The 23,827-nt window shown below is 41.9% G+C and overlaps 2 protein-coding genes across 8 annotated transcripts in view; both read right to left on the reverse strand.

Annotated features, from left to right (window-relative positions):
- The window catches only part of Agbl2 (AGBL carboxypeptidase 2), a 45,133-nt gene extending 31,003 nt beyond the window's left edge, over positions 1 to 14,130 (reverse strand). For 3 of the 6 annotated variants that reach the window (XM_048361568.1, XM_048361573.1, XM_048361571.1), the window contains exons 1-6: positions 13,765 to 14,080; positions 13,371 to 13,503; positions 13,107 to 13,170; positions 9,837 to 9,959; positions 9,233 to 9,418; positions 4,553 to 4,660 (exon numbers count right to left, since the gene is read on the reverse strand). In XM_048361568.1, coding sequence (XP_048217525.1) covers positions 4,553 to 4,660; positions 9,233 to 9,418; positions 9,837 to 9,959; positions 13,107 to 13,170; positions 13,371 to 13,406 — 517 coding nt within the window. In that variant the 5' untranslated portion in view covers positions 13,407 to 13,503; positions 13,765 to 14,080. The other 3 variants (XM_048361567.1, XM_048361569.1, XM_048361570.1) reach the window with 3 other exon arrangements.
- Positions 14,131 to 16,018: 1,888 nt separating this feature from the next.
- The window catches only part of Fnbp4 (formin binding protein 4), a 29,580-nt gene continuing 21,771 nt past the window's right edge, over positions 16,019 to 23,827 (reverse strand). The window contains exons 13-17 of one of the 2 annotated variants that reach the window (XM_048361565.1): positions 20,294 to 20,607; positions 20,024 to 20,168; positions 18,857 to 19,188; positions 17,178 to 17,335; positions 16,019 to 16,947 (exon numbers count right to left, since the gene is read on the reverse strand). In XM_048361565.1, the coding sequence (XP_048217522.1) occupies positions 16,857 to 16,947; positions 17,178 to 17,335; positions 18,857 to 19,188; positions 20,024 to 20,168; positions 20,294 to 20,607 (1,040 nt within the window). In that variant the 3' untranslated portion in view covers positions 16,019 to 16,856. Of the gene's footprint in view, positions 16,948 to 17,177; positions 17,336 to 18,856; positions 19,189 to 19,648; positions 19,795 to 20,015; positions 20,169 to 20,293; positions 20,608 to 23,827 lie in introns of those variants that run through there. The other variant, XM_048361566.1, reaches the window with a different exon arrangement.

A 23,827-nucleotide genomic window follows, 5' to 3' on the forward strand; every position in this document is an offset into this window, starting at 1 on the left:
TTTTCTTTCTTTTTTCTTTTCTTTTTTTTTTTTGGCCAGTCCTGGGGCTTGGACTCAGGGCCTGGGCATTGTCCCTGGCTTCTTTTTGCCCAAGGCCAGCACTCTACCACTTGAGCCACAGTGCCACTTCTGTGGTGCTGAGGAATCGAACCCAGGGCTTCATGCATGCAAGGCAAGCACTCTATCGCTAAGCCATATTCCCAGCTGGGGCAGCTTTTCTATCACCCCATCTACCCGATGCCCATCTTAACTAGCTTGCTTGTACTACTACTATTCAAACTTCAATTCCTCTTCCTTGAGAAGCTTCATATTGAATTTTAGTCCACTGCTTTCTGGCACTACATCTTCTCTTTTTCCTGTATGAAATGCTAGTTTTCATCCACTCCATGACCTCCTATGCTGAGGAATCGAACCCAGGGCTTCATGTATACGAGGTGAGCACTTTACCACTGGGCCATATTCCCAGCCTCCCTGTGTGTGTGTGTGTGTGTGTGTGTGTGTGTGTGTGTGTGTGTGTGTGTGTGTGTGTTGCTAACTGGGATTTGAATTCAGGATATAGGCATTGTACCTGAGCTTTTTTTGCTCAAGGATAGCATCTCTACCACCTGAACCACACTTCTACTTCTGGCTTTTTGGTGGTTAATTGGAGATAAGTATCACATGGACATTCCTGAGTAGGCTGGTTTTAAATCTCAACCTTTAGATCTCAAACCCCTGAGTTGCAAGGATGGATTAGAGATGTGGCACCTAGCTACTATCTTTTTATTTTTACTTTTTTGCCAGTCCTGGGCCTTGGACGCAGGGCCTGTCCCTGGCTTCTTTTTGCTCAAGGACAGCACTCTTCCACTTGAGCCACAGCGCCACTTCTGGCTTTTTCTATGTATGTGGTGCTGAGGAATCGAACCTAGGACTTCATGCATGCAAGGGAAGCACTCTACTGCTAAGCCATATTCCCGGCCCCTACTATCTTTTCTTAATAGCTTTTCTTGTGGGTGTGAAGTAGCTTGATACTTTAGTTTGCATTTCTTTTCTTTTTTTTTATTGGCTTATGTTATACATGGGAATTGCATTTCTTTAGTGATTAATGGTGTTGAGCATTTTTCATATGCTTAAAAGTCAAAATAGTCGGGACTGGGAATATGGTCTAGTGGTAAAGTCCTCACTTCATATACATGAAGCCCTGGGTTCGAGTCCTCAGCACCACATATATAGCAAAAGCTGGAAGTGGCGCTGTGGCTCAAGTGGCAGAGTGCTAGCCTTGAGTAAAAAGAAGCCAGGGACAGTGCTCAGGCCCTGAGTTCAAGCCCCAGGACTGGCAAAAAACAAAACAGAAAGAAAAAGTCAAAATAGTCAAATACTTTGTTCATGTTTTAGTTGTGTCCCATATTTTTGGAATTCACTAAGCTGGCACTGTACCACTTGAGTCTTGCTTCTGTTTTTTTTTTTTTGCCAGTCCTGGGGCTTGAATTTGGGGCCTGGGCCTGATCCTAAGCTGCTTTTTACTCAAGGCTGGCTGGCACTCTACCACTTGAGGCATAGCGCCACTTCCAGCTTTTTCTATTTATGTGATACTGAGGAATTGAACCCATGGCTTCATGCATGCTAGGTAAGAACTCTACTTCCACCCACTATGCTGGAATTAGACCCATGCACCACCATACAGTTTGGCTTTTCATCACTGAGTGTATTACTCTTGTCATGTGTGGATGTTGTCATTGTCTCACTGTATCAGTGGACAGCTAATGAGCTGACAAAAGTTTCCTTAAACACTTAGAGCCAAGAAAAAGTAGGGGGGGGAGGGAGGGAGGGAGGGAGGGAGGGAGGGAGGAAGGAAGGAAGGGAGGGAGGGAGGGAGGGAGGGAGGGAGGAAGGAAGGAAGGAAGGAAGGAAGGAAGGAAGGAAGGAAGGAAGGGAGGGAGGGAGGAAGAAAGGGGCATTCCTCAATACTAAGCCAGGCTGCAAACAACTCAAACTTAGCCTTCACCTCCTCCTTTGCATGAAGCTCAAAGCACAGCCAGAGGTGGAAATCTAGGCTTCTGTGGGTCTTTTGTGAACTTTGGCTCAATGCTGGCCATGTCTGCTGTCCTGTCTAATATATGTGGTAGCATTTCTGCGACTTCCTTTCCCTAAGGATATTCAATACCTTTTCCTTCCCAGGCATTTGTGCCTGTCTGCTGCTTGCCCCATTTTCCATCCATTGCTATGTGCAATGTTTGTCTTACTTTTTTTTTCTGACAGAAGCTACTTAAAAAAAACTTCCAGCTTGAGGAGAAACAAATATCAGCCTTTGCTCTGGTTCCTCAGGGAGCTGTGAGACAGATAAAAACTCAAACATGTAGTTTTGAGGATATAATCCATCTTCCCTACCCCCCATACCAACAGCATAAACACAGCACACTTTCTAGCCCATTCTTCATTAAGTTTGTTTGTAATTAGACTGCAGAAGTCTGAAAGGATGATTCTGTGAGCTTCTGCCAGCTTAAGGGTTGCTTCACTTGAGACAAATTTCTAGAGCTCTTGCTCTGCTATTTCTTTTTTTCTTTTTTTTTTTTTGGCCAGTCCTGGGCCTTGGACTCAGGGCCTGAACACTGTCCCTGGCTTCTTTTTTTTTTTTTTTTTTTTTTTTGCTCAAGGCTAGCACTCTGCCACTTGAGCCACAGCGCCACTTCTGGCCATTTTCTGTATATGTGGTGCTGGGGAATCGAACCCAGGGCCTCATGTATATGAGGCAGGCACTCTTGCCACTAGGCCATATCCCCAGCCCTGCTCTGCTATTTCTATCCAATGATTTTTTTTGTTGTTGTTGGTTTTTTTTTTTGTTTTTTGCCAGTCCTGGGGCTTGGACTCAGGGCCTGAGCACTCTCCTGGCTTCTTTTTGCTCAAGGCTAGCTAGCACTCTGCCATTTGAGCCACAGTGCCACTTCTGGCCATTTTCTACATATGTGGTGCTGAGGAATCGAACCCATGTATATGAGGCAAGCACTCTTGCCACTAGGCCATATTCCTAGCCCCTATCAAAGATTTTGTGTATTGTTCTTTATTATATTAAAATGCTGTACTTTAAAAATGAAGTATTGCACAATTATTTTTCAGATGTTAAACCAACCTTGAATTCCAATTATAAATAACATGTGATTGCAGCATATGCTCTTTTATACTGGTTTCTGGATTGGGTATGATACACCTCTGCTGAGGATTTATGCATTTATATACATGAGGAATATTGGTGTGCATGTTTTTCTTTTCTTTTTCTTTTTTCTGTTGTGGGACTTGAACTCTGGTCCTTGGTGCTGTTCCTGATGTCTTTAGCTCAAGGTAGCACTTTACTACTTGAGCCATAGTGCCACTTCCAGTGAACAAGTGGAGATAAGAGTCTCATAGACTTTCCTGCCTGAGTTGCTTTGAACCTTGATCCTGAGCTCTCAGTCTCCAGAGTAGCTAGAATTACAGGCGTGAGCCACTGGTGCTGGTTTTTTGCTTCGTAGAAAGTTTTCTTCCTATCTTCAGAGATTGTGAAGAATTGGTACTATTTCATAAAATCGGGACGAATGTTGTGAATCAGTTTGTATAATTTGTTTCTTTATAGTAATTTATCCCGTTCATCTAATTTGTTTTTACTTGTTTGCATTTGTTAATAGTTTTATCATGAAATTCATTTGGTAGTTAAATCTTTCTTCCAGATTTTTATCATTTGTGTCTCCTTTCCCTTTTTCTTGTTTGGGTTAGCAAAAGTTTTGCCAATTTTGTTGATGCTACCAAAGATTCACCTTCTGGGTTGATTTTCTAGTTTGCCAACTTTTCCTTCTTTCTTTCTTCTTTTTTTAAAGCAGGTATTAGCTTTATAAAGAGGTTTCATTGTGTGACATTTCCATACATACATACAATGTAGTTAGATTAAATGACCAAATTCATGCATTTTAAAAAATTTCTATTCTTGGGCTGGGGATATGGCCTAGTGGCAAGAGCGCTTGCCTCGTATACATGAGGCCCTGGGTTCAATTCCCCAGCACCACGTATACAGAAAATGGCCAGAAATGGCGCTGTGACTCAAGTGGCAGAGTGCTAGCCTTGAGCAAAAAGAAGCCAGGGACAGTGCTCAGGCCCTGAGTCCAAGGCCCAGGACTGGCCAAAAACAAAACAAAACAAAAAAACAAACAAACAAAAAAAATTTCTATTCTTTATCATTATTACCTTCATTCTGTTAGTGTGAGGTTTAATTTGCTGCTTTTTGAGACAACTAAGTATTCACTAACAGACATGAGAAAGTGAAGAAAAGCAAAAGCTTCCCAAAGATGATTCAATACCTTTTTTCCAGGAAGAGGAATAACAAGAGGAGATGTAAAATGGTCTTAGAATGATTAAGAAAAATGTACTATCATTTAAAAGGCATAGAAAATTTAAGCCTGATTGGTTGTGACTATTTGAGCTCCGATTCAGGATGAACTGGGACAGAAAGTTTAATTATTGTTAAATCATGTATTGATGTCACTATTACTATGAAAAATAGATTTATTATAACTTTATAGTGATTCATTGTCCAATATAATAATACCTGAATCTAACTGATAGACAACTGTGCCTTTCTCTTCTCCTACAACTTCTGGTACCCTTTCATTTCCTGTAGGTCGATAGAAATATTCTGGTTGAGGAGGAACCCATTCTGAAAGAAAACATTTTAAAAAGTACAGAATAAGAAATAAGAAATAATACAAAAGGCACTATTACAATTGACACAAAATTATAATAACTGCTCAAATGGTAGAGTTGAGTCATGCCAAATTCTCACACCAAGCTTCCTACTAGCTTATTTGTAAATTAATTACCTCAGCTTTATTCCATAAAGACTATAAAGAGAGTTAACAAAAAGGATACACAAAAGCCAGGCACTGGTGGCTCATGCTTATAATTCTAGGTACTCAGGAAGCTGAGACCTGGGAAATAAGAGAAATGAGGTTTGAGGCCAGCCTAAACTGACAAATCTGAGAGATTCTTTTTTTTATTTATTTGGGCCTTGGACTCAAGGCCTGAGCGCTGACCCGGCTTCTTTTTGCTCAAGGCTAGCCCTCTGCCACTTAAGCCACTTCTGGCTATTTTCTATATATGTGGTGCTGGGGAATCAAACCCAGGGCTTCATGTATAGGAGGCAAGCACTCTTGCCACTAGGCCATATTCCCAGCCCCTGTGAGATTTTTATTTCCACCAAAAAGCTGGAAGTGGAGCTGTGAATCAGGTGGTACAGTACCAGACTTGAGTGAAAAATATGAGAATGTGAGGCCCAGACAATGGTCCTTAATACAAGTCCCAGTTTTTCATTTGATCAAAGGGAGCGAAGTTTTTTCACTAGCAATTAAATAAAAAAGATCCCTCATATGGGATTTAGGCAACTACTTCCCAATGCCTTTTTAAGTACTGTAGCCACTGATGAAAGCCAAGGGTACATAAAGACAGAACTCAGTAAAAGAAAATGCTGATTTCTGTTTCGCAGAAACAGTGATAGAGGGGGCTGGGGATATGGCCTAGTGGCTAGAGTGCTTGCCTTGTAGACATGAGGCCCTGGGTTCGATTCCCCAGCACCACATATACAGAAAATGGCCAGAAGTGGCAGAGTGCTAGCCTTGAGCAAAAAGAAGCCAGGACAGTGCTCAGGCCCTGAGTTCAAGGCCCAGTGATAGACTTTGATAATTCTCTTTAAACTTCCAAGGTACTTTGTGTGTGTGCCAGTTGTACAGCTTGAACTCAGGGCCTGGGTGCTGTCCCTGAGCTCTTTTGCTCAAGGTTAGTGCTTCACCACTTTGAGCCACAGCTCTACTTCAATTTTTGTTTTTATAATTTATTTATTAATTAGACAAAAATTTTTGACAAGGTGTTGTGCACAAGGGGTACAATTACATAGTAGGGCAGTGTGTACATTTCTTATGATATCTTACACCCTGTTTTTCTTTCCCTTCCCTAGGTCAGGTAAACATATATACAATACACAGTGTACCAAAAACATATACAGTAGCCTCATGGCCTATGCCAAAGAAAATTCGCCTACGGCTTTAAATGTAATGTTGACAGTAGACAATATGTCAACAATAGTCTTATATGAACGTACATACATAGCTTTTGAGCTTTTGTGATCCACTGAGAGGTCTATTTTTGACCTTTATATGTTAAGTAGTTGTTTGGTTTTGGATACATAATGTAGGGTCGCTGACCTACACCTGTGGGAAATACCATTTGACAAGAAGTTTTTGGTTTCGCTGACCTGGTCTCTACTGTCTCCCCCTCCCCGCTCCTTAACAGTCATATATCAAGGAGATCATGCCCCTTTGTTTTCTGTGTTCTAGGCTTGTCTCGTTCAACATTATTGTTCATGTTCTGACCATTTCCCTGTGAATACCAATATTTCACCATTTCTAATCGCTATGTTCTACTTCAATTTTTGAGTGGTTAACTGGAGTTAAGAGTCTCACCAGGGACTTTTCTGCTTAAGCTGGCTTCTGATCTCAGCCTCCTGAATAGCTAGGATTACAGGTGTGAGCCACCAGTGCCTAGCTTTAATTTTTATTAGCATACATTAATTATACAAGAGAGATTCACTGTGACATTTTCATTTATGTGTACCCTGTATTTCTTTTTTGGCTTCTTTTATTGTTTGCCAGTCGTGGGGCTTGAACTCAGGGCCTGAGCACTGTCCCTGGCTTCTTTTTACTCAAGGCTAGCACTCTACCACTTGAACCACAGCACCACTTCTGGCTTTTTCTGTATATGTGGTGCTGAGGAATCGAACCCAATGGCTTCATGTACACAAGGCAAGCACTCTACCACTAGGCCATATTCCCAGCCCTGTACCCTATATTTCAATCACCCCCCCCATCTCTCTCCCTTCCCTCCTTCCTAAAACAATGTCAATTGGTTTTACTGTCTTCTTTTCATACATGTGAACAATTAACTTGGACTATATTCATCCTCATTCACGCTCCTTGTGAGCCTAATCACCTTCCCCTTGTTACTCACTCCCTGGAGAGAGTCTGTTTCTCATCTTAAGTTGTTTTTAAGATTTGTGGTCTAGTGGTAGAGTGCTTGCCTAGCATGCATGAAGCCCTGGGTTCAATTCCCCAGAACCACATACACAGAAAAAGCCACAAGTGGTGCTGTGGCTCAAGTCGTAGAGTGCTAGCCTTGAGCAAAAAGAAGCCAGGGACAGTGCTCAGCCCCTGAGTCCGAGCCCCAGGATTGGCAAAAAACAAACAAAACAAAACAAACAAAAAATGATTTGCTTTTCTAAAAGATCTGATGGTGTAGTAGGTTACCACTGTAATAAACTTTCCATAATAAACTTCCCATTTCTTTCTCCCCCTACTCTTGTAATTAAGTTCTAACTTCCTATAGGAATTCTATCTCAGTCTAAGACTCATTAAATTCCACTGTTCTTATATAGGAAAAATGAAAAAGAATTGTGTCTGGATTAAGTGCTAGAGTACTTTAGCATGTGCAAAAAAGAAAAAAAAATGTGCAGTACTATGGCTTGAACTCAGTGCTTCGACTCTGTCCCTTAGCTTTGTTTGCTCAAGGCTAGTACCCTATTTTCAGTTTTTTTTGGGGGGGGCGGGGAGGGTGTTAACTGGAGATAAGAATCTCAGGGCTTTCTTTTCTGGGATGTCTTCAATCTTCAATCTTCAGATCTCAGTCTCCTGAGTAGCTAGGATTACAGTATGAGCTACCAGTCATCCAGCAAAACATAAAAATAAAAATTAAGACTAGTATGCAGAGTCAGGTACTGGTGGCTCATGCCTGTAATCCTAGCTACTCAGGAGGCTGAGACCTGAGGATTGTGGTTCAAAGCCAGCCCAGGGAGGGGAGTCCTTACTTTGATACCTTATCTCCAAGTAATGACCAGAAAACCAGAAGTGGTACTGTGGCTCAAGTGGTAGAGTGCTAACTTTGAGCAAAGCTCAGGGACAATGCCCAGGCCCAGAGTTCAAGTCCAGGCTGAGTTCAAGCCCCATAACCAACAAAATAAATAAAAAAAAGATGTGAGGAATAATAAAATCCTATTGTTTGGCCAGATGAGCTTGTATGTTTATACAAAGACTGTGTAGTGTACAGGACACCCAGTCACTGTGACAATTCAAGATGGCCACACACCTTAGGAGCTGCACTGTGTCCTCAGCTGAGGACCCTGAATCTTGTCTCATGCTCAGCGTTCCATGGCTGTTCAAACATGCTCTCTTCCTTTCCTATTTCCTCCGACTAGAACACTTTTCTCTCAACTGGCTTATTTCTACCTCATCCTTTGAACTCCTTTTGTTATACAACACTGATCCCCAATCTAGTTAGGAGAGACCTAATGTCATCCATCCAATTGCCTGGTAAAACACATTCCCCACTCATCTGTGAGCTCTGGGAGTCTCTGCTGTGTCCTTCACTCTTTCTCTCTAGCATTACGCACTGTACTGAGCATGCAGTAAAGGGCCATACATATTTACTGAATGAACATTGTAAGAAGTCAATGAGAATATGAGAAACATCCAGTTATTTATCCAGCACTCTAAAGCACAGCCCTAATGTTTGGTAGACAAAAGCATTCATGTATTTGGAAAAGTCCCCACTTTGCAATGAAAGTCACTCTTGTAAATGCTTCATGGGGGCCTTGTGCTTTGCTGCCACCTGAACCGCACATCCAAATCCTTTTGCAGTGGTCACTTGACGCTTGCTTGGTCTGACTGCACTCTTCCTCCTTGGGCTTTCCTGTGCTGCTGGGTATGACAGATACGTGCCACTGCACATAGCCAGTGGTCTTTCCCCTTGGCTGGGATAACAAGCAACACTATTGTACGGAGCCACTGGTTCCACTGTCCCTGGCTTCTCTTTGCTCAAGGCTAGCACTCTTACCACTTGAGCCACAGTGCCACTTCTAGCTTTTTCCTGTTTATGTGGTGCTGAGAAATTGAACCCAGGGCTTCATGCATGCTAGGTAAGCACTCTACCACTAAGCCACATTCCTAGCCCCTCTTGTGAACTTTTGTGATTGCACTGATGAGGAATCATGATCCCCTCATCTCCAGTTCCCAAGTAGTATTACAGCCATGAGCCACTCTACCTGGCTTCAGCTCCTCACTTTTATCATCTCAATGTGAAAGATGTTGACTGTCCTGCCTTATATTTTAGCATAGGACTTTAAGTCCTAAGACCTTGTAATACAGTTGGGCAAAATAGTAAGAACAAGATGAACAAGACACATTACCAATATGATGGATGTTCTCTTTGATGACCTCACATTCTATTGGCCATCTTGGAGCCTGTAGTGGACCTCTGGTAGAGAAGAGAGAAAAAAGTTCTTGGGGTTCTCGAAGACGGGGATTTACTTCATCCAACTCATCACAAAGAAGTTGTCTGCTTCGAAGAAGTGGTGAATTCAGCCTAAATGAATCTGCCAATGGGAAGAGGAAATGGGTGAATTATGTTTCCTCCTTTGAAACTTCATTGTTCACCTATAACAATGAAATAACTTTACTCACGGTATTAAAGTATCATAGCAGATGTGTAATGCTATGATATATTTCTCCTTATTTCTTCATAGTTCATAATCATAAAATGTTAAAAGTCTGTGTAATCTACAAACTAGGCTTGGCTAAGTTGTCAACAAGTCTTGAGGAAGAAAATTGTGAGTTTAATGTTTGAATTTAAAAATCTAAGTTATAAAACAGATCTAGACAGAACATTTCTGAGGAAAAAGAGACCAAGGCTGCTCTCTGGCCTCTCTGCCATCAGACATCATCCTCTGAATTCCTGGGGGAGTTGTCAGGGTCGTAAGATTCTAGGGATCACACAGAGTGATTATTACTCACATAGAAACTTCTCCTTATGCAGAGGTTCATCTCTTTCTCCTGAAGAGCCATTTAATAGGTACCGAGGGCTGTTCTTCCAGACACGCTGATGTGTTGCAGAGTTTGGTAAACTGCCTTTCTGAGCTAAGCAGAAATGGTTTCATTAAAGTTGTTGGCATCCAGGTTTTAAACCATCAGTAGAAGAACAACAACTGCTTTTATCACCACCCACCACCACAGGCCTTTCTAATGAATATACTCCCAATTTTCCTCTCTCTCCCTCTCCTGACCCGCTCCCTTCCCTCCTCTCTCCTTTTTCCTTCCCTCCTCTCTCCTTTTTCCTTCCCTCCTCTCTCCTTTTTCCTTCCCTCCCTCCCACCAACCCTCCCTTCCTTCTGTGTCTGCCTCTTTTTTTTTTTTTTTTTTGCCAGTCCTGGGGCTTGAACTCAGGGCCTGAGCAATGTCCCTGGCTTCTTTTTGCTCAAGGCTAGCACTCTGCCACTTGAGCCACAGCACATCTTCCGGCTCTTTCTATATATGTGGTGCTGAGGAATTGAACTCAGGGCTTCATATATACAAGGAGAGCACTTTACCACTAGGCCATTTTCCCAGCCCTGCCTGCCTGTCTTTTCTGAGTCAGTCTTGTTGCAAATCCAAGATGCCATGAATTCATTATGTAACTCAACTGGTTTGAAATCATGATCCTTTGGCCTCCGGCTCTTCCAACATGCTAGGCTGATTCCCATTTCTAATTATTTTAGCAGCACCAGGCTTTGGTCCCAGGCTTCACACTTGGGCTCTACCATTTCAGCCCACCCTCGCCCCCCAATCCTCATTTAAAATTTTTTTTTTGCTGGTACTGGGGCTTGAACTAAGTGCCTTGTGCTCTTGCTTGACTTTTCCCCTCAGTGCTGGTGCTCTAACACTTGAGCCACACTTCCACTTCTGGCTGGTTAATTGGGGATGATAATCTCGATTTTTCAGCTCAGGCTGGCTTTGAACCTTGATCCTCAGACCTCAGTCTCTTGAATATCTAGGATTACAGGCATGACCTTCTAGTCTTGGCCATTATTTCAATTAAAAAAATTATTATCAAATTGATGTACAGATAGGTTACAGTTTTATACGTTAGGCATTGGATACATTTCTTATACTGTTTGTTATTATTTCAATTTTTCAAATAGCTATGATGTTCTGGTTTATGCAAATGACTCCCATTTTATAACTGAGGAAGCAAGGTTAGAGGGGAGACTTGATGATTTTTTTTTTTTTTTTTTGGCCAGTCCTGGGGTATGGACTCAGGGCTGAGCACTGTCCCTGGCTTCCTTTTTGCTCAAGGATAGCACTCTGCCACTTGAGCCACAGCGCCTCTTCTGGCCGTTTTCTAGATATGTGGTGCTGGAGAATCGAACCCAGGGCTTCGTGTATACCAGGCAAGCTGTCTTGCCACTAGGCCATATTCCCAGCCCCTTGATGATTATTTTTGGAGTTTTCTTTGATGAGCTGGGAATCTGATCAGAGGTAAGCATTCTATTGCACAAACCATGTCCTCAGCTCACTAATTTTTCATTCATTCATTCATTCATTCATTCATTCAGAGGTAAGGTCTTACTAACTTTTCCCAGGTCAGTCTCAAATTTGTGATCCTCCTGCCTTAACCTCCTAAATACTGGTATTGTGGGCATATGTAACAATTCTTGGTTTTGAAGAGGCGACCTGAGAAGCAGCATGGCACAGTAAAGTGAAAAAGGGCTTGGAAGGCAGAAAGAACCAATGGCTGTAAGAGCTGCTGAGGGAGCCAACCCTAAATGAAGGCAGGTATCAGAACAGAAGCATTGTACTGATGGCCGAATCCATTTTGTCCTGAGGATACTTGCTGAATCTGGCAAACTCAAAACAGTTTTCAACAAATTAGTCATCATTTAGAAAATGAAATAATCTTGAACAAGGTTTCTAAAAATAAAATGAATACTATGTTGCACGGGCTGGCAATCAGGAGGTGGAAGCAGGAGGATCTTGAGTTTGAGGCTGACTTGAACCACATAGCAAGATCCTGTCTCAAAAAGCCAACGGCTGGGTTTGACTGTAATGGTAGAGGGCTTGCCTAGCATGCACAGGCCTTGTCTTAATCATTAGTACTACAAAAGAAAAATAAAGGCAGGAGAATCCTGAGCTTAAGGCCAGATAGGACTACCTAGCAAGTTCCAGGAGATCCTGAGCCACATAGTGAGACCTTGTTTGTTTTAAATACACACACCCACACACACACACTCTCTCTCTCTCTCTCACTGATAACAACAAAACCCCTCAATCTTATTTCTGTAAATCAGCATAAAATTAGAAAATTAATTTTTTTGTGATATTCAAAAATATAAAATCCTATAAAGAGATCTTTATTAAGAGATGTTAAAGAAAACCTATGTAAATGGAGAATACACTATAAATGACACTATAAGAACAGTATCACTTCTTGTGAAATTTGACCTATAAAGCCAAGGTTTTTCTAATGATAAAAGACTGAACAAGGGGGCCTGATTTTTTTTAATAAAAAAATTAAGTCAAACATGGTGGCACATGCCTGTAATCCCAGCACTTGGGAGGTTGAGATAGGAGGATTTTGAGTTTGAAGCCAGCCTGGTACATTAGCAAGAACTTGTCCTCAAAAAGAAACAGACTGGGCTGGGAATATGGCCTAGTGGTAAGAGTGCTTGCCTCGTATACATGAAGCCCTGGGTTCGATTCCCCAGCACCACATATATAGAAAATGGCCAGAAGTGGCGCTGTGGCTCAAGTGGCAGAGTGCTAGCCTTGAGCAAAAAAAGAAGCCAGGGACAGTGCTCAGGCCCTGAGTCCAAGGCCCAGGACTGGCAAAAAAGAAATAGAAAAAAGAAATGTATGCACTGCCTTATTATGAAACTGTAACCCCTCTGTACATCACTTTGACAATAAATTAATTAAAAAAAAAAGAAACAGACTGAGAAGTTATTTTAATGTCATATAGTAGTTAAGAGATGGCACTAAGCACCAGTGGCTCATGTCTGTAATCCTAGCTACTAAGAAGGCTGAAATTTGCCCTTCAGGCAAATCTGGAAGACTATTATCTCCCAATTAACCCGCAAAACAAAACAAAACAAAACCCAAACTGGAAGTGAAGGAGTGCAGGCATGGCTCAAGTGGTAGAGTGCCAGCCTTAAATGAAAAAACTGAGAGCAAGAGGCCCTGCGTTCCAGCCCAATAGGGCAAAAACAAGAAAGAAAAGGAAAAAGGAAAAGAGTAGAATGAACATCTTACCTTTAAAATAGCCATAATACTGGAGGTGATGGTACATGAAGTCCTCATAGGGATCAGGATGTGCCTGTGAAAGAAAAGGTCATCTCAATCCTTTCTAAGGATGCTGAATTCTTAACAGAAAATGCCAAGCGAGGTCGTAGAGGACAGTGTACTTGAGGACTCCGGTAAACAAACCGAGATCCAGGTGTATTATCCTAGCTCCAGGATCAAGGTCTCCAGAGGGGACTGGGTTTCTGTGTGGTTCTGGAGTGAGGGTGTACGCACCTCCTGCTTCAGGTCAGTTTCCAATGCTGGGAACATGTTACCGCTGCATGATACGCTGAGGGTCCCTCTGGGGTTTCGGCACCTGGGCTGGGTTGCCTAGTTTCCACCAGGGCAGCTGCTCACTTGTGAGAAGCTACAAGTCAATCACAACAGGAAGAGTGAAGACCTGGTGTCCCTCTTTCACGCACCTCCCCTCGGCCTTGGGAAAGCCTGGCGGCCCGGATTCAAGAACCCTGGGGCACGGTGGTTCCCAGCATGCAGGTGTGTGTGTGTGTGGGGGGGGGGGCACAGTGGTTCCCAGCATGCGGAGGGGGGCACGGTGGTTCCCAGCATGGGGGGGGGGGGCGTTCCCAGCATGCAGCGGCGGTGGGGGTGGGGGTGGGAGGAGGCGCACCTGAGGGGTCAGAGGGAGCCCGATCTTCCCGCCCGGCCTTCCTCAGGCGCCAGGCCCCTGGCTGACTCCATGCTTCGCTCTGGCCGAGAAGACGCCCAACACCACAGAAACGGGAAAGAAAAGCGAGCGGAGCGGCCTCGAAGACACTGAAGATGTCAGGGGTACCAAGCGGGCCCTGGAAGCGGAATGAAGTTCTGAGCACTTCGTCCGACCCAGCGGGGCCTGGCGAGGCCGGGACAAGCAGGGGCTGGGGATGCGAGGAGAAGCAAAGGTGTTGCTAGCGAGGTGGAAGCCCTCGGGGTACCGGGCGCTGAACCCCTAAATCCAACTCACCTACAAGGCTTTGGGCGCCGGCCTGGGTATCCTGGCAACCAGGAGCCGGAAGCGGAGGGGCGGGACTTCCCTCAAGGCAAGCCCCGCCCCCAGACCTGGGACCGCCCCCGGAAGTTGGTTTAGTATTACGGCCAGCGCGTCTGGGAATCCAGGTTGGATAGTAGTGTTGGTGTTGGGAGTCCTCATCGCATCTCCCAAGTGGCTTGCTGCTTTCCAGCCTGTGTGTGTGCCACTGCTGGGGCTAGAACTCGGGGCCTCGCGTTCCCGCTTGGCCGTTTGCTCAAGGCACGGCTCTAACCACTTGACCCACACCAATACCTTCCGGGGTTTTTGTAGGATAACTGGATGAGGACCCAAGTACAGTCAAGAGCCACAACGCCCCCAGACTTTGGGCTTTAGGTAATTTACTCATTTAACCTCTTTCACCTTGTATTTAGTTCTCTTCATCCAACTAGCCAGAATGGATTAAAATTTTGATTCAAGAAGTCTGGGATTGGCAGATTTATTTTTCCCTTTTTTGACGGTGCTGGGGCTTGAACTCAGGGCATGGGCTCTTGTGCTCAAGTCTGCTGCTCTACCACTTGAGTTACAACTCCACTTCCGGACTTTTGGTGGTTGAGTTTCAAGAACTTTCCTATCCAGGTTGGTTGTTGTTAAGGTCCACCCTGGGGAGGGCGCCATCCAGGTGACCCCACCTATTTAAACCTGCACCCAGAACCTGTTACCTAGGTAACTGGCACACCTGGAGGCAGTTACCTCCTTCTCTGAGGTCAGATCCAATCCACCTAGCCTTATCTTCCACCTTTTCCTATATAATCCGGTTCAACACAGTCCCTGCTCTTTTCTCTTGCTCTCTCCCTTCCCCTCTGTCTCCTCAAGCTTCTATCTTGTGTGGACAGGCAGTTTAAACAGGTGTGTGGGTATCTGAATGGAGCCCTCCCAGGGGTGAACTTTAAACTGTGAACATATATCCTCAGATCTCAGCCTCCTGAAGAAGCTAGGCTCACAGGTGTGAGCCACCAATGGGCAAAGATTGGCAGATTGCTTAAGGGCTCCATTCTGTAGCCTAGTCAGCTACACCCCAGTCCAGAAAACTTCCAAGTCAGTTAGGACAAAAGCTTTGCAAGTTGATAACCTTATTTATTTGCAGAAATTTACTCTAAGCAAGTAACAAAAGAATTTTATATACAAAACAAGTATCCCAGTATTCACTATGGTAAACAAAATCCAACACACTATTACACATGACACTGACCAGGTTAAAAAAATTAATTATATGCATAGGAATATATGGAAATAAGATTTAAACTAATATCTTTGGTTAATTATATACAACTATTAAGTATAACTTTTATAATCACCTTTGTATTTTTATTTAAAAAGAAAAAAAGCCTTTAGAAGCACCTTTGTATTTTCCAGAATGTTAACCACATTACATAATTTCCAGGACTTAAGTAGGTAAAATTTTATAAATAGGGTATAAGCTCCAGAAACTGAGCACTGACTGGTGCTCTAGAGGCCTATTTTTCTAACCCGTCCCCCGCCCCCAAGGTACTGCTAGCTTTTTCATGAATGTTGTTAGTTCAGAGTTTGTGCATACCTTGCACCACATTTGAGTAGAAAACAGCAATTAAGAATTGACATACAGGGGTTGGGGATATGGCCTAGTGGCAAGAGTGCTTGCCTCCTATACATGAAAGCCCTAGGTTCGATTCCTCAGCACCACATATATAGAAAAAGCCAGAAGTGACGCTGTGGTTCAAGTGGTAAGACTGCTAGCCTTGAGCAAAAAGAAGCTAGGGAAAGTGCTCAGGCCCTGAGTTCAAGCCCCACGACTGGCCAAAAACAAACAAAATAACATAAAATAAGTCCTGGTTACATAATTGTGGAGTAACAGCTTAACGAGGAAAAGGATAACCAATCAGGAATATAAAAAGACTTTTATTAGTGCATATATACATATTTACAAGGTCAGAAACTGGAGAAATACAAACAGCTTTGAAACAACAATTTGCTTTTCTTCAGTTTAAAGTGACTTTACCTGATTATGATAGTACAATGAACTATTTTCTAAATATTGGAATTTTATGGAAAATACATTCACATATAGAAGGGAGGTAAATTTTAGAATATGCAAGAACAATGGAAACATAATACATACAGTGGCTACAGTTACACTGCCACATACTTTTCACAGGGGAAAATTCTCAAAATCAAAGATAAGAACACCATGGCTGCCTTTTCCCGCCTGTATTTAAAATTTAAATATGCTACCTAGTGTGTCAAATCCTGGAACTTCTGAGAAAGATTTGCTTCTAAGGTTGGCCATCAGTACAAGGTATACCATCTGACAGATCTCAACATCTCTGGGCAGACTAAGGAGGCCAAGGAGAGATCCAAGCAGAGTAGAATAAAAAGCTGCCTTCTTAAATGAACTTGTTCTGGAGTAGAAGTTGGTGAAGTGTCAAAATGGAAATTAAATGAGCATCTAATAGGCAGGAAAATCTTCACATATTCTTCAAGATTGACTGATACTAAGATGTTAAGATTGCCTGTGAGAATATAAGCAGCCAGGACAAAGCAACTCTAATCACCTCACCTTCAGCAAACAGAAAAATTACAATTCACGAATGGACAACTCTGTGAGCATATGCTCCTGCCAAGAAATGCTCTCCCCAATAACACTTATAACTTATTCGACAACAGTAAAACTGGTTAAGACTGAACACAAAACAAAAAAATTTAAAAAAATATCGACACTATGTATTTGGGGCCATTTTCCTCCTTTTCAGTCTTGCTCTCCAGTCTTCAGGAAGGGCTTCAAAGTTAGCATTCCTTTCTGCCATGCCACTGTAAAAACAACACACACATTACTTCACTAAACAAGATCAAAACTTGCCTCTAACTGAAATCGGAAATTTGTCTACTATACCTACGTTCATGAAAATCTTTCAAGTTTCCAAACCCTAAGTATAGAGCATTTTGTCTGTTATGGGCTGCCATTTCAACAATATATATGACTGCTCGAAGATGGCCTCTACCACTATCAGCCTGAAATAATGTGATGGCTTGGCTCTTACCTGACCAGCTGCTGCTGTTTCCACTCTTCAATTCGCTTCTGTGCAGTTGATTCCCGATCCTCTTCACTGGAACTTGAGTTCTCTTCTTCATCTAACTCACGCTGGATGCTCTGCCACTTCTTCACCAAAGATGGCATTTTTGTTTTACTCTTCTTTGCCTATAACAACAGTTAAAGGTCAGAAGAAATCTTAATATATATTAAGAACAGGGATAGGGTCCTCTACACTGGAGATAAGACCTTTCCCTGACTTTAAGAAATATGTGGGAATTACAAATGTTTTACTAAATCCAGTCAAAAAATTTTTCTTTAAGCCTTTCTGTTAATACATTTATTTTATTTTATTCTTTGCAGTGTTGGGTTTTGAACCCACGACTTCCCACATGTGAGCCAAGTGCTCTAATGGAAAACTCACATTCACATATTGGTAATTTTTGTTTTGCATGGGATTTTATTATGTAGCCTAGAATGGCCTCTACATCAGACTTCTGCCTTAGCTTTCTAACTACTGGGATTACAGGTATGAATCACTATATTTGGCTCACATGCTGAAAAATTTGCTTGTTTTTCTGTAGGTCATGGGGCTTGAACTTGGGGCCTGGACACTGTCCCTGGGCTCTTTTGCTTAAGGCTAACATTCTACCACTTTGAGCCACAGCACCACTTCCGGTTTTCAGGTGGTTAATTGGAAGTAAGATCTCACAGACTTTCCTGCCTGGGCTGGCTTTGACCTGTGATCCTCAGATCTCAGCTTCCTGAGTAGTTTGGTGTGAGCTACCAGCTCCTGGCATGTACTAAAAATGTTTGATTTGTTAAGATGGCAATAATACCCAAATAAGATAAAATCAGATGCAGCCTATAATCCTAATCACTATATAAATTTCAAGAGCCTCTATGGGATTGCAAGGAGTTCTGAATATGAAATAGTACAAAGCTTAATGACTCATACTTATCAGTTTTAAAACCTACCATAAAACTACAGTAATCCAAACAGTATAGTACTGACAAGGATTAGCATGTAGGTCAATGGAAGAAAACACAAAGCCCAGAAACAAACCCAAACATTTATGGACAGCTGATTTTCAATAAGGATGCCAGAACTGTTCAATGAGGAAAGTACTGTCTCTTCAAACAATTGGTGCTGGAAACCTGGCTAAGTACATCAAAGACTTGTGCAATCAAACCCCAGTATTCCTATTTTGAGGGCTAGCAAGTCTTAAGTTCCAAGTCCCAAACTTCCCAAATAAAAACACTGATGGTAAGTGCATGATTTATGAAAATGAAGCCAGAAATAAAAGATTACATATTGAATCAATTCATTTATATGAACTTTCCAGAACAGGTAAAGCAGAACCACAAGGCTTAAACGAGTATTCTTTTGTCTTACTTCTAACTACCAGAGGTGGTAAGTGCATAATATGAATGTATTATTATTATCATCAATATTTACTTGGCAATACTAGGGTTTGGACTCGAGTTCATAGATACTAGGCAGGTGCTCTACCATTTGAGCCATACTCCTGCCTCAAAATCCTTTTTGGGTTTCAGACTAGTACCTAAACTGATGTTTTTTTTTTAAACCTGATGCTTTTGCTCACTGGTTAGTGCTCTAACAATTGAGTCATGCCTCTAACCACCCCCCAAAACCTTTTAAAATACAAAACACCTGAAGAAATTCACCTTATCTTTCTTTCCTTTTTTCGTCTTCTCTGGTGGTGGCACTTTGGGAGCTGGTGGTGGTGGTGGAGGTGTAGGAGGGGGAGGAGGAGGAGGAGGTGGTGGGGGTTCTATAATGGCAGTGGCTGGCACAGTACTCCGCGCCTGGACTGACTGCAAGGAGGGAGTAGTTACTCCAATTGGGACAGAACATTCAGCGTAAGTCATAATTGTAGATGTCGCTGCTAGTCCAAGGTAATTTGACTGCAGGTTCAATCCTCTGGCCTGATGACTCATTCCAGTAGCTGGATGGCTAACTGACATTGCTTGGGGTCCAATCCCTGTGGCAGGGTGACCTAACATAGGAAACAAAAGAAAACTTTGAAAAACAGTCACTAACAAGACAGAAGAAAAAGGAAATTGGGGGCTACAACAATAACTTCAAAACATCTTTTTCAAATATACACACACACATACATCTATATGTCTGTATTTGCTAGTAGCAGAATATTAGTTTCTGAATATTTTAGCACTAAGGTACTTAAGCATCAAAATCACTGATGAATGTAAATGCATAGGAAACAGTTTGGAAAGATATTTGCCAAACATTCCCCAGCCCACCCTTTTCTGAAGTCTGAATTCAGGGCCTGGGTGCTGTCTCTGAACTTTGTTGAGGCACAGCTCCTCTTTTGGCTTTTTGGTGAGTAATTGGTAAGAAGAGTCTCACAGACTTTCCTGTCTGGGCTGGCTTTGAACTGTGACACTCATATCTCAGCCTTCTGATTGAGAATATAGGCATAAGCTACCACCCGAAGCTGCTTTTTGCCAAATCGCTTTAACAATGACTTTTAATAACAGAAGGAATGCCTATCAATAGTCTTAATGATCTTAAAAAAAAAAAAAAAGGAGAAAAGGATCTAGAGCTGGAAACAAATGATATATGGAGAAAAGAGCATTTTAACCTTGCTTACCAGGGCTGGGAATATGGCCTAGTGGCAAGAGTGCTTGCCACATGAAGCCCTAGGTTCAAATCCTCAGCACCACATATATAGAAAAGGCCAGAAGTGGTGCTGTGGCTCAAGTTGGCAGAGTGCTAGCCTTGAGCAAAGAGAAGCCAGGGACAGTGCTCAGGCCCTAAGTCTAAGCCCCAGGACTGGCAAAAACAAACAAACAAACAAAAAACTTGCTTACCTGTGGTAAGAGCTGATTGACTATATAGAACTGGAGAACTGCCAATGGTAGCTGATCTTTGAACCACTGCAGTACTAATTTCCGAGGCTTTCCTCTTTATTGCTTTAGTAGAAGGAGAACTAGAGATTGCAGAATCAACGGAACTCTGAAACACAAATAATGTGATCAGTGGCTGACAGCCCTGGTTAAAAATATTCTCCTAAAGTAAAACATGTTACCAACCATGCTCTAGTCACTGTAACTACTCAAAATGCCACGGGAATTAATTACCTGGCTAGTTACAACTGTGGTTTGTGCCGAAGGTTTCAGAGGAGTATCCTCTTCTGTTCCTGGGGCAGGAGGTTCCTCACTTCCCTCATCCTCCATTTCTACCTCCTGGATCTCACCATCTTCTGCAGGAGGAGGTGGAGGTGGTGGTGGGGGAGGAGGGGATTCTGGGGGTGGAGGTGGGGGTGGTGGCATTTCCAAGGGTAATGGAGGTTGAAGTACTGGCACATTTGACTGAAGAAGGGTCCAGAATGGAGTAAGTGGCATGAGTGATGAAGAGGAAACTTGACCGGGAAAGGATTCTTTACAAAGAGAACCTATGAAAACAGACAGGAGTCAGGGAAAAAGCAACACAAAAACTAATATTATAGCAATAGGCAATTGATCAGTGAAATCAACCTAAGACAATGTACATGGTAGTTTCAAACAGCAGTGCCTAGCAAAAGTCAAGCCCATGGCAACTACTCCAGACTGAGACTACTGAAATAGCACACTAATTGGCAAATGACACCATGGAAGAGTTTCATTTATAACATAAAGCACTTTCCCTAGCCCTACAATATTAGTCTTTTTCTTTGGGTTTTCATGGATAAGTGAAGATTATCAATTTAACTCAATGGGAAATCTGGTCATCTGAATTTGTGGTTTGGAGATTTGTTTTCCACAAGATAGGATAGTATAGCCACAGATAAGAATACTTTATTTCAAACATTCAGTTTGAAATATATAAGACTGAAATTCTCTTGGATCCTTTTTTTGGGGGTTAGTCCTGGGGCTTGAACTCAGGGCCTAGGCACTGTCCCAGAGCTTCTTTTGCTCAAGGCTAGCACTCTACCACTTAAGCCACAGTGCTACTTCCAGGCCTTTCTGTTTATGTGGTACTGGAAAATCAATCCCAGGGTTTTATGCATGCTAGGCAAGTACTCTACCACTGAGCCACATTCCCAGCCCCCTCTTGGATCCTTTTATGTCTCAGAAGTGAAGAGATAAGTGAATCACATACATTTGTAATAGTGACTCCATTTGTTTTTTGGTAAGTAAAGTGGAGTAGGGATAACATAGTCAAGTATCCATTTAAAATTCCCATAAAAATCCTCCCCAGTTTGTTAATCTGGGTTACTAGGAGATTCCTGTTGTTTTAAGTGTCTTACAGGGTTGGTTTCAAACTCAATCTACTGCCTATGCTTCTCAAGTACTGTGCTGCCACACCAGACAATCTAGGTTACTAGTTCTAAAGTTTCATTTGCTAGGAACTACTGTTGACCCTGTCACAACTTCATATATCTGGAAATTATGTCCATTTGCTAATCATAGTAAGTGGAAGTGAAGGCAAAGTTAAATTTTTTAAAAATGATAAAGGAAAAAAATTCAGGAGATGTCTTAGAGGTAACTGAGATTTTTGAAAAAGATACGTGAAGATGGGCTAGCAGAGTGCAAGGCCCTGAAAATCCAAGCCTCAGTACCAATGCAATAATGATGATAAAATTCTTCTTTGGAGTTATACAAGAGAATTCACTTAGCTTTATTTTGCTCATGGCTAGTGCTCTAACACACTTAAGCCACACCTCCAATCTAGTACTTTGCTGGTTAATTGGACATTAGAGTCAGGCTGGCTTCAAACCTCATCAACCCTCAGATCTTAGCATCTTGTGAGTGACAGAAGCCTTAGGGGAGGAGGATAGGAATTTGAATATAAGGATTTGAAATCACCACTGCTGAAGTTTAAAAAATTGTAACTCAAAATCTGCAGAATAAGCTTCCCTCCAATTTTATGAAAGGCACCATTACTATAATTTCTCTGCTGGGAAAAGCTTTTGTAAAGATTAGAGAAAATAGGATATACTTACTTGTAGCCTTCCCCATCCCTCTTTATCGTCAATAGGGAAGTTTCACAATATATGGGACATTAGATATATATCCCAGCAATGTTGAGGGGATTTTCTCCCTAAAAATCATAGAATTTAGGAGTAGAAGAGACATGAGAAATTATCTAGTTTAACTTCCTCATTTCAAGGTAATGAAACCCAGGCAGGAACTGACTTACTCTAGATCACACAGCTGCAATGCCAGTTAGCTAGGTCTGAAGGTCTGATTCTTGGCCTCGTATTTCCTATTTTACTAAAAAGCCACAGTGAACTATCATGAGTTCAAGAGCTTTAGAAATCACATTCAAATAATCTCACTTCTCATGGGATAGACAGGGTCAGTCAAAAGTGGTTAAAGGCTCTATTATAAAATGCTCTAGAGAACAAGGTGAAAAGCTACTTATATTCCTTTGCTCAAAATACAGTACACACTTTGCACTTGTCAAGATAAAATACAAGAAAAAAGCTATTTAGCTCTTTTATAGTAGTTTTATTAGTTCTAGAGTAGGTTATGTAAAAGATTTATGAAGTTGATGCATGTTTCCTTATTTACTTTGAAACATGCCTTTACTGCTAAGAAAAAGGGCACTGGAAAAATTACCAAAAGACATGAGTGTAGTTTTCCTGCTACAAGACTCCAAATGACTAATATTCTATATTTGGCAATAAGTAATATTAAATTACATACCAGTATATAGACCAAGTCTGATCTTGGCTAGGAACGCTACTTTATAACAGTACATCAAAACAAAGATAATAAACAGTAAAGATTAATAAATTAGGGGCTGGGAATATGGCCTAGTGGTAAAAGTGCTTGCCTCATACACATGAAGCCCTGGGTTCGATTCCTCAGCACCACATATATAGAAAAAAGCCGGAAATGGCGCTGTGGCTCAAGTGGCAGAGTGCTAGCCTTGAGCAAAAAGAAGCCAGGGACAGTGCTCAGGCCCTGAATCCACGCCCCAGGACTGGCAACAAAAACAAATAAAACAGATGTTTGAAAAAAAGAAAAAGAAAAAAAAAGATTCAGTACATGAAGATTAATAAATTATTTAAGGACTAAACTTCCTCCTACTAAACTAGCCATAATATACTGTGAATAACTATGTCAGATAATACTGACAGGATTTTCAACTAAGGTACCATATCATACCAGTATATTTATGGTGAAAATACACTATTTAGAGAAATTCAAGGAAATCTAGGAGGTTCAGAGTTAATGACATAATTTATGACCTGCAAAGAGCTAGCTAGAAATAATTAAATCTCTTTTTTGGGGGGCGGGGGGGGGGGGAACGACGGGTACAAGATGGAAACTCAAACTTGGTATCTGCTTTCACTCATGGGCTAAAGCTTTCACTTATGGGCTACAAACTGAACTGGGCTTCTAACCCCTTAACTACATATTATATAAACCAAGGAGACTAAACTATTCTTGATAGATTTAGCCACAAGTTAAGAAGCATTTTTAGAAACTTGATCCCAAACTAAATTCATTAACAATACAAATGCTATAATCCAGTACTGAGGCTTGAACTTGGAGCCTGTGTTCTTGCTTGGCTTTTTTGCTCAAGGTTGGTGCTCTACCGAGCCAGTAGGAGGAAGCTGAGTCTTAAATAATTAAGTTATTAATCTTCAATGCTTATTACCTTAGTTTTGATGTAATCTTGAT

This window comes from Perognathus longimembris, chromosome 13 (assembly GCF_023159225.1).
Source record: "Perognathus longimembris pacificus isolate PPM17 chromosome 13, ASM2315922v1, whole genome shotgun sequence".
Taxonomy (NCBI): domain Eukaryota; kingdom Metazoa; phylum Chordata; class Mammalia; order Rodentia; family Heteromyidae; genus Perognathus; species Perognathus longimembris.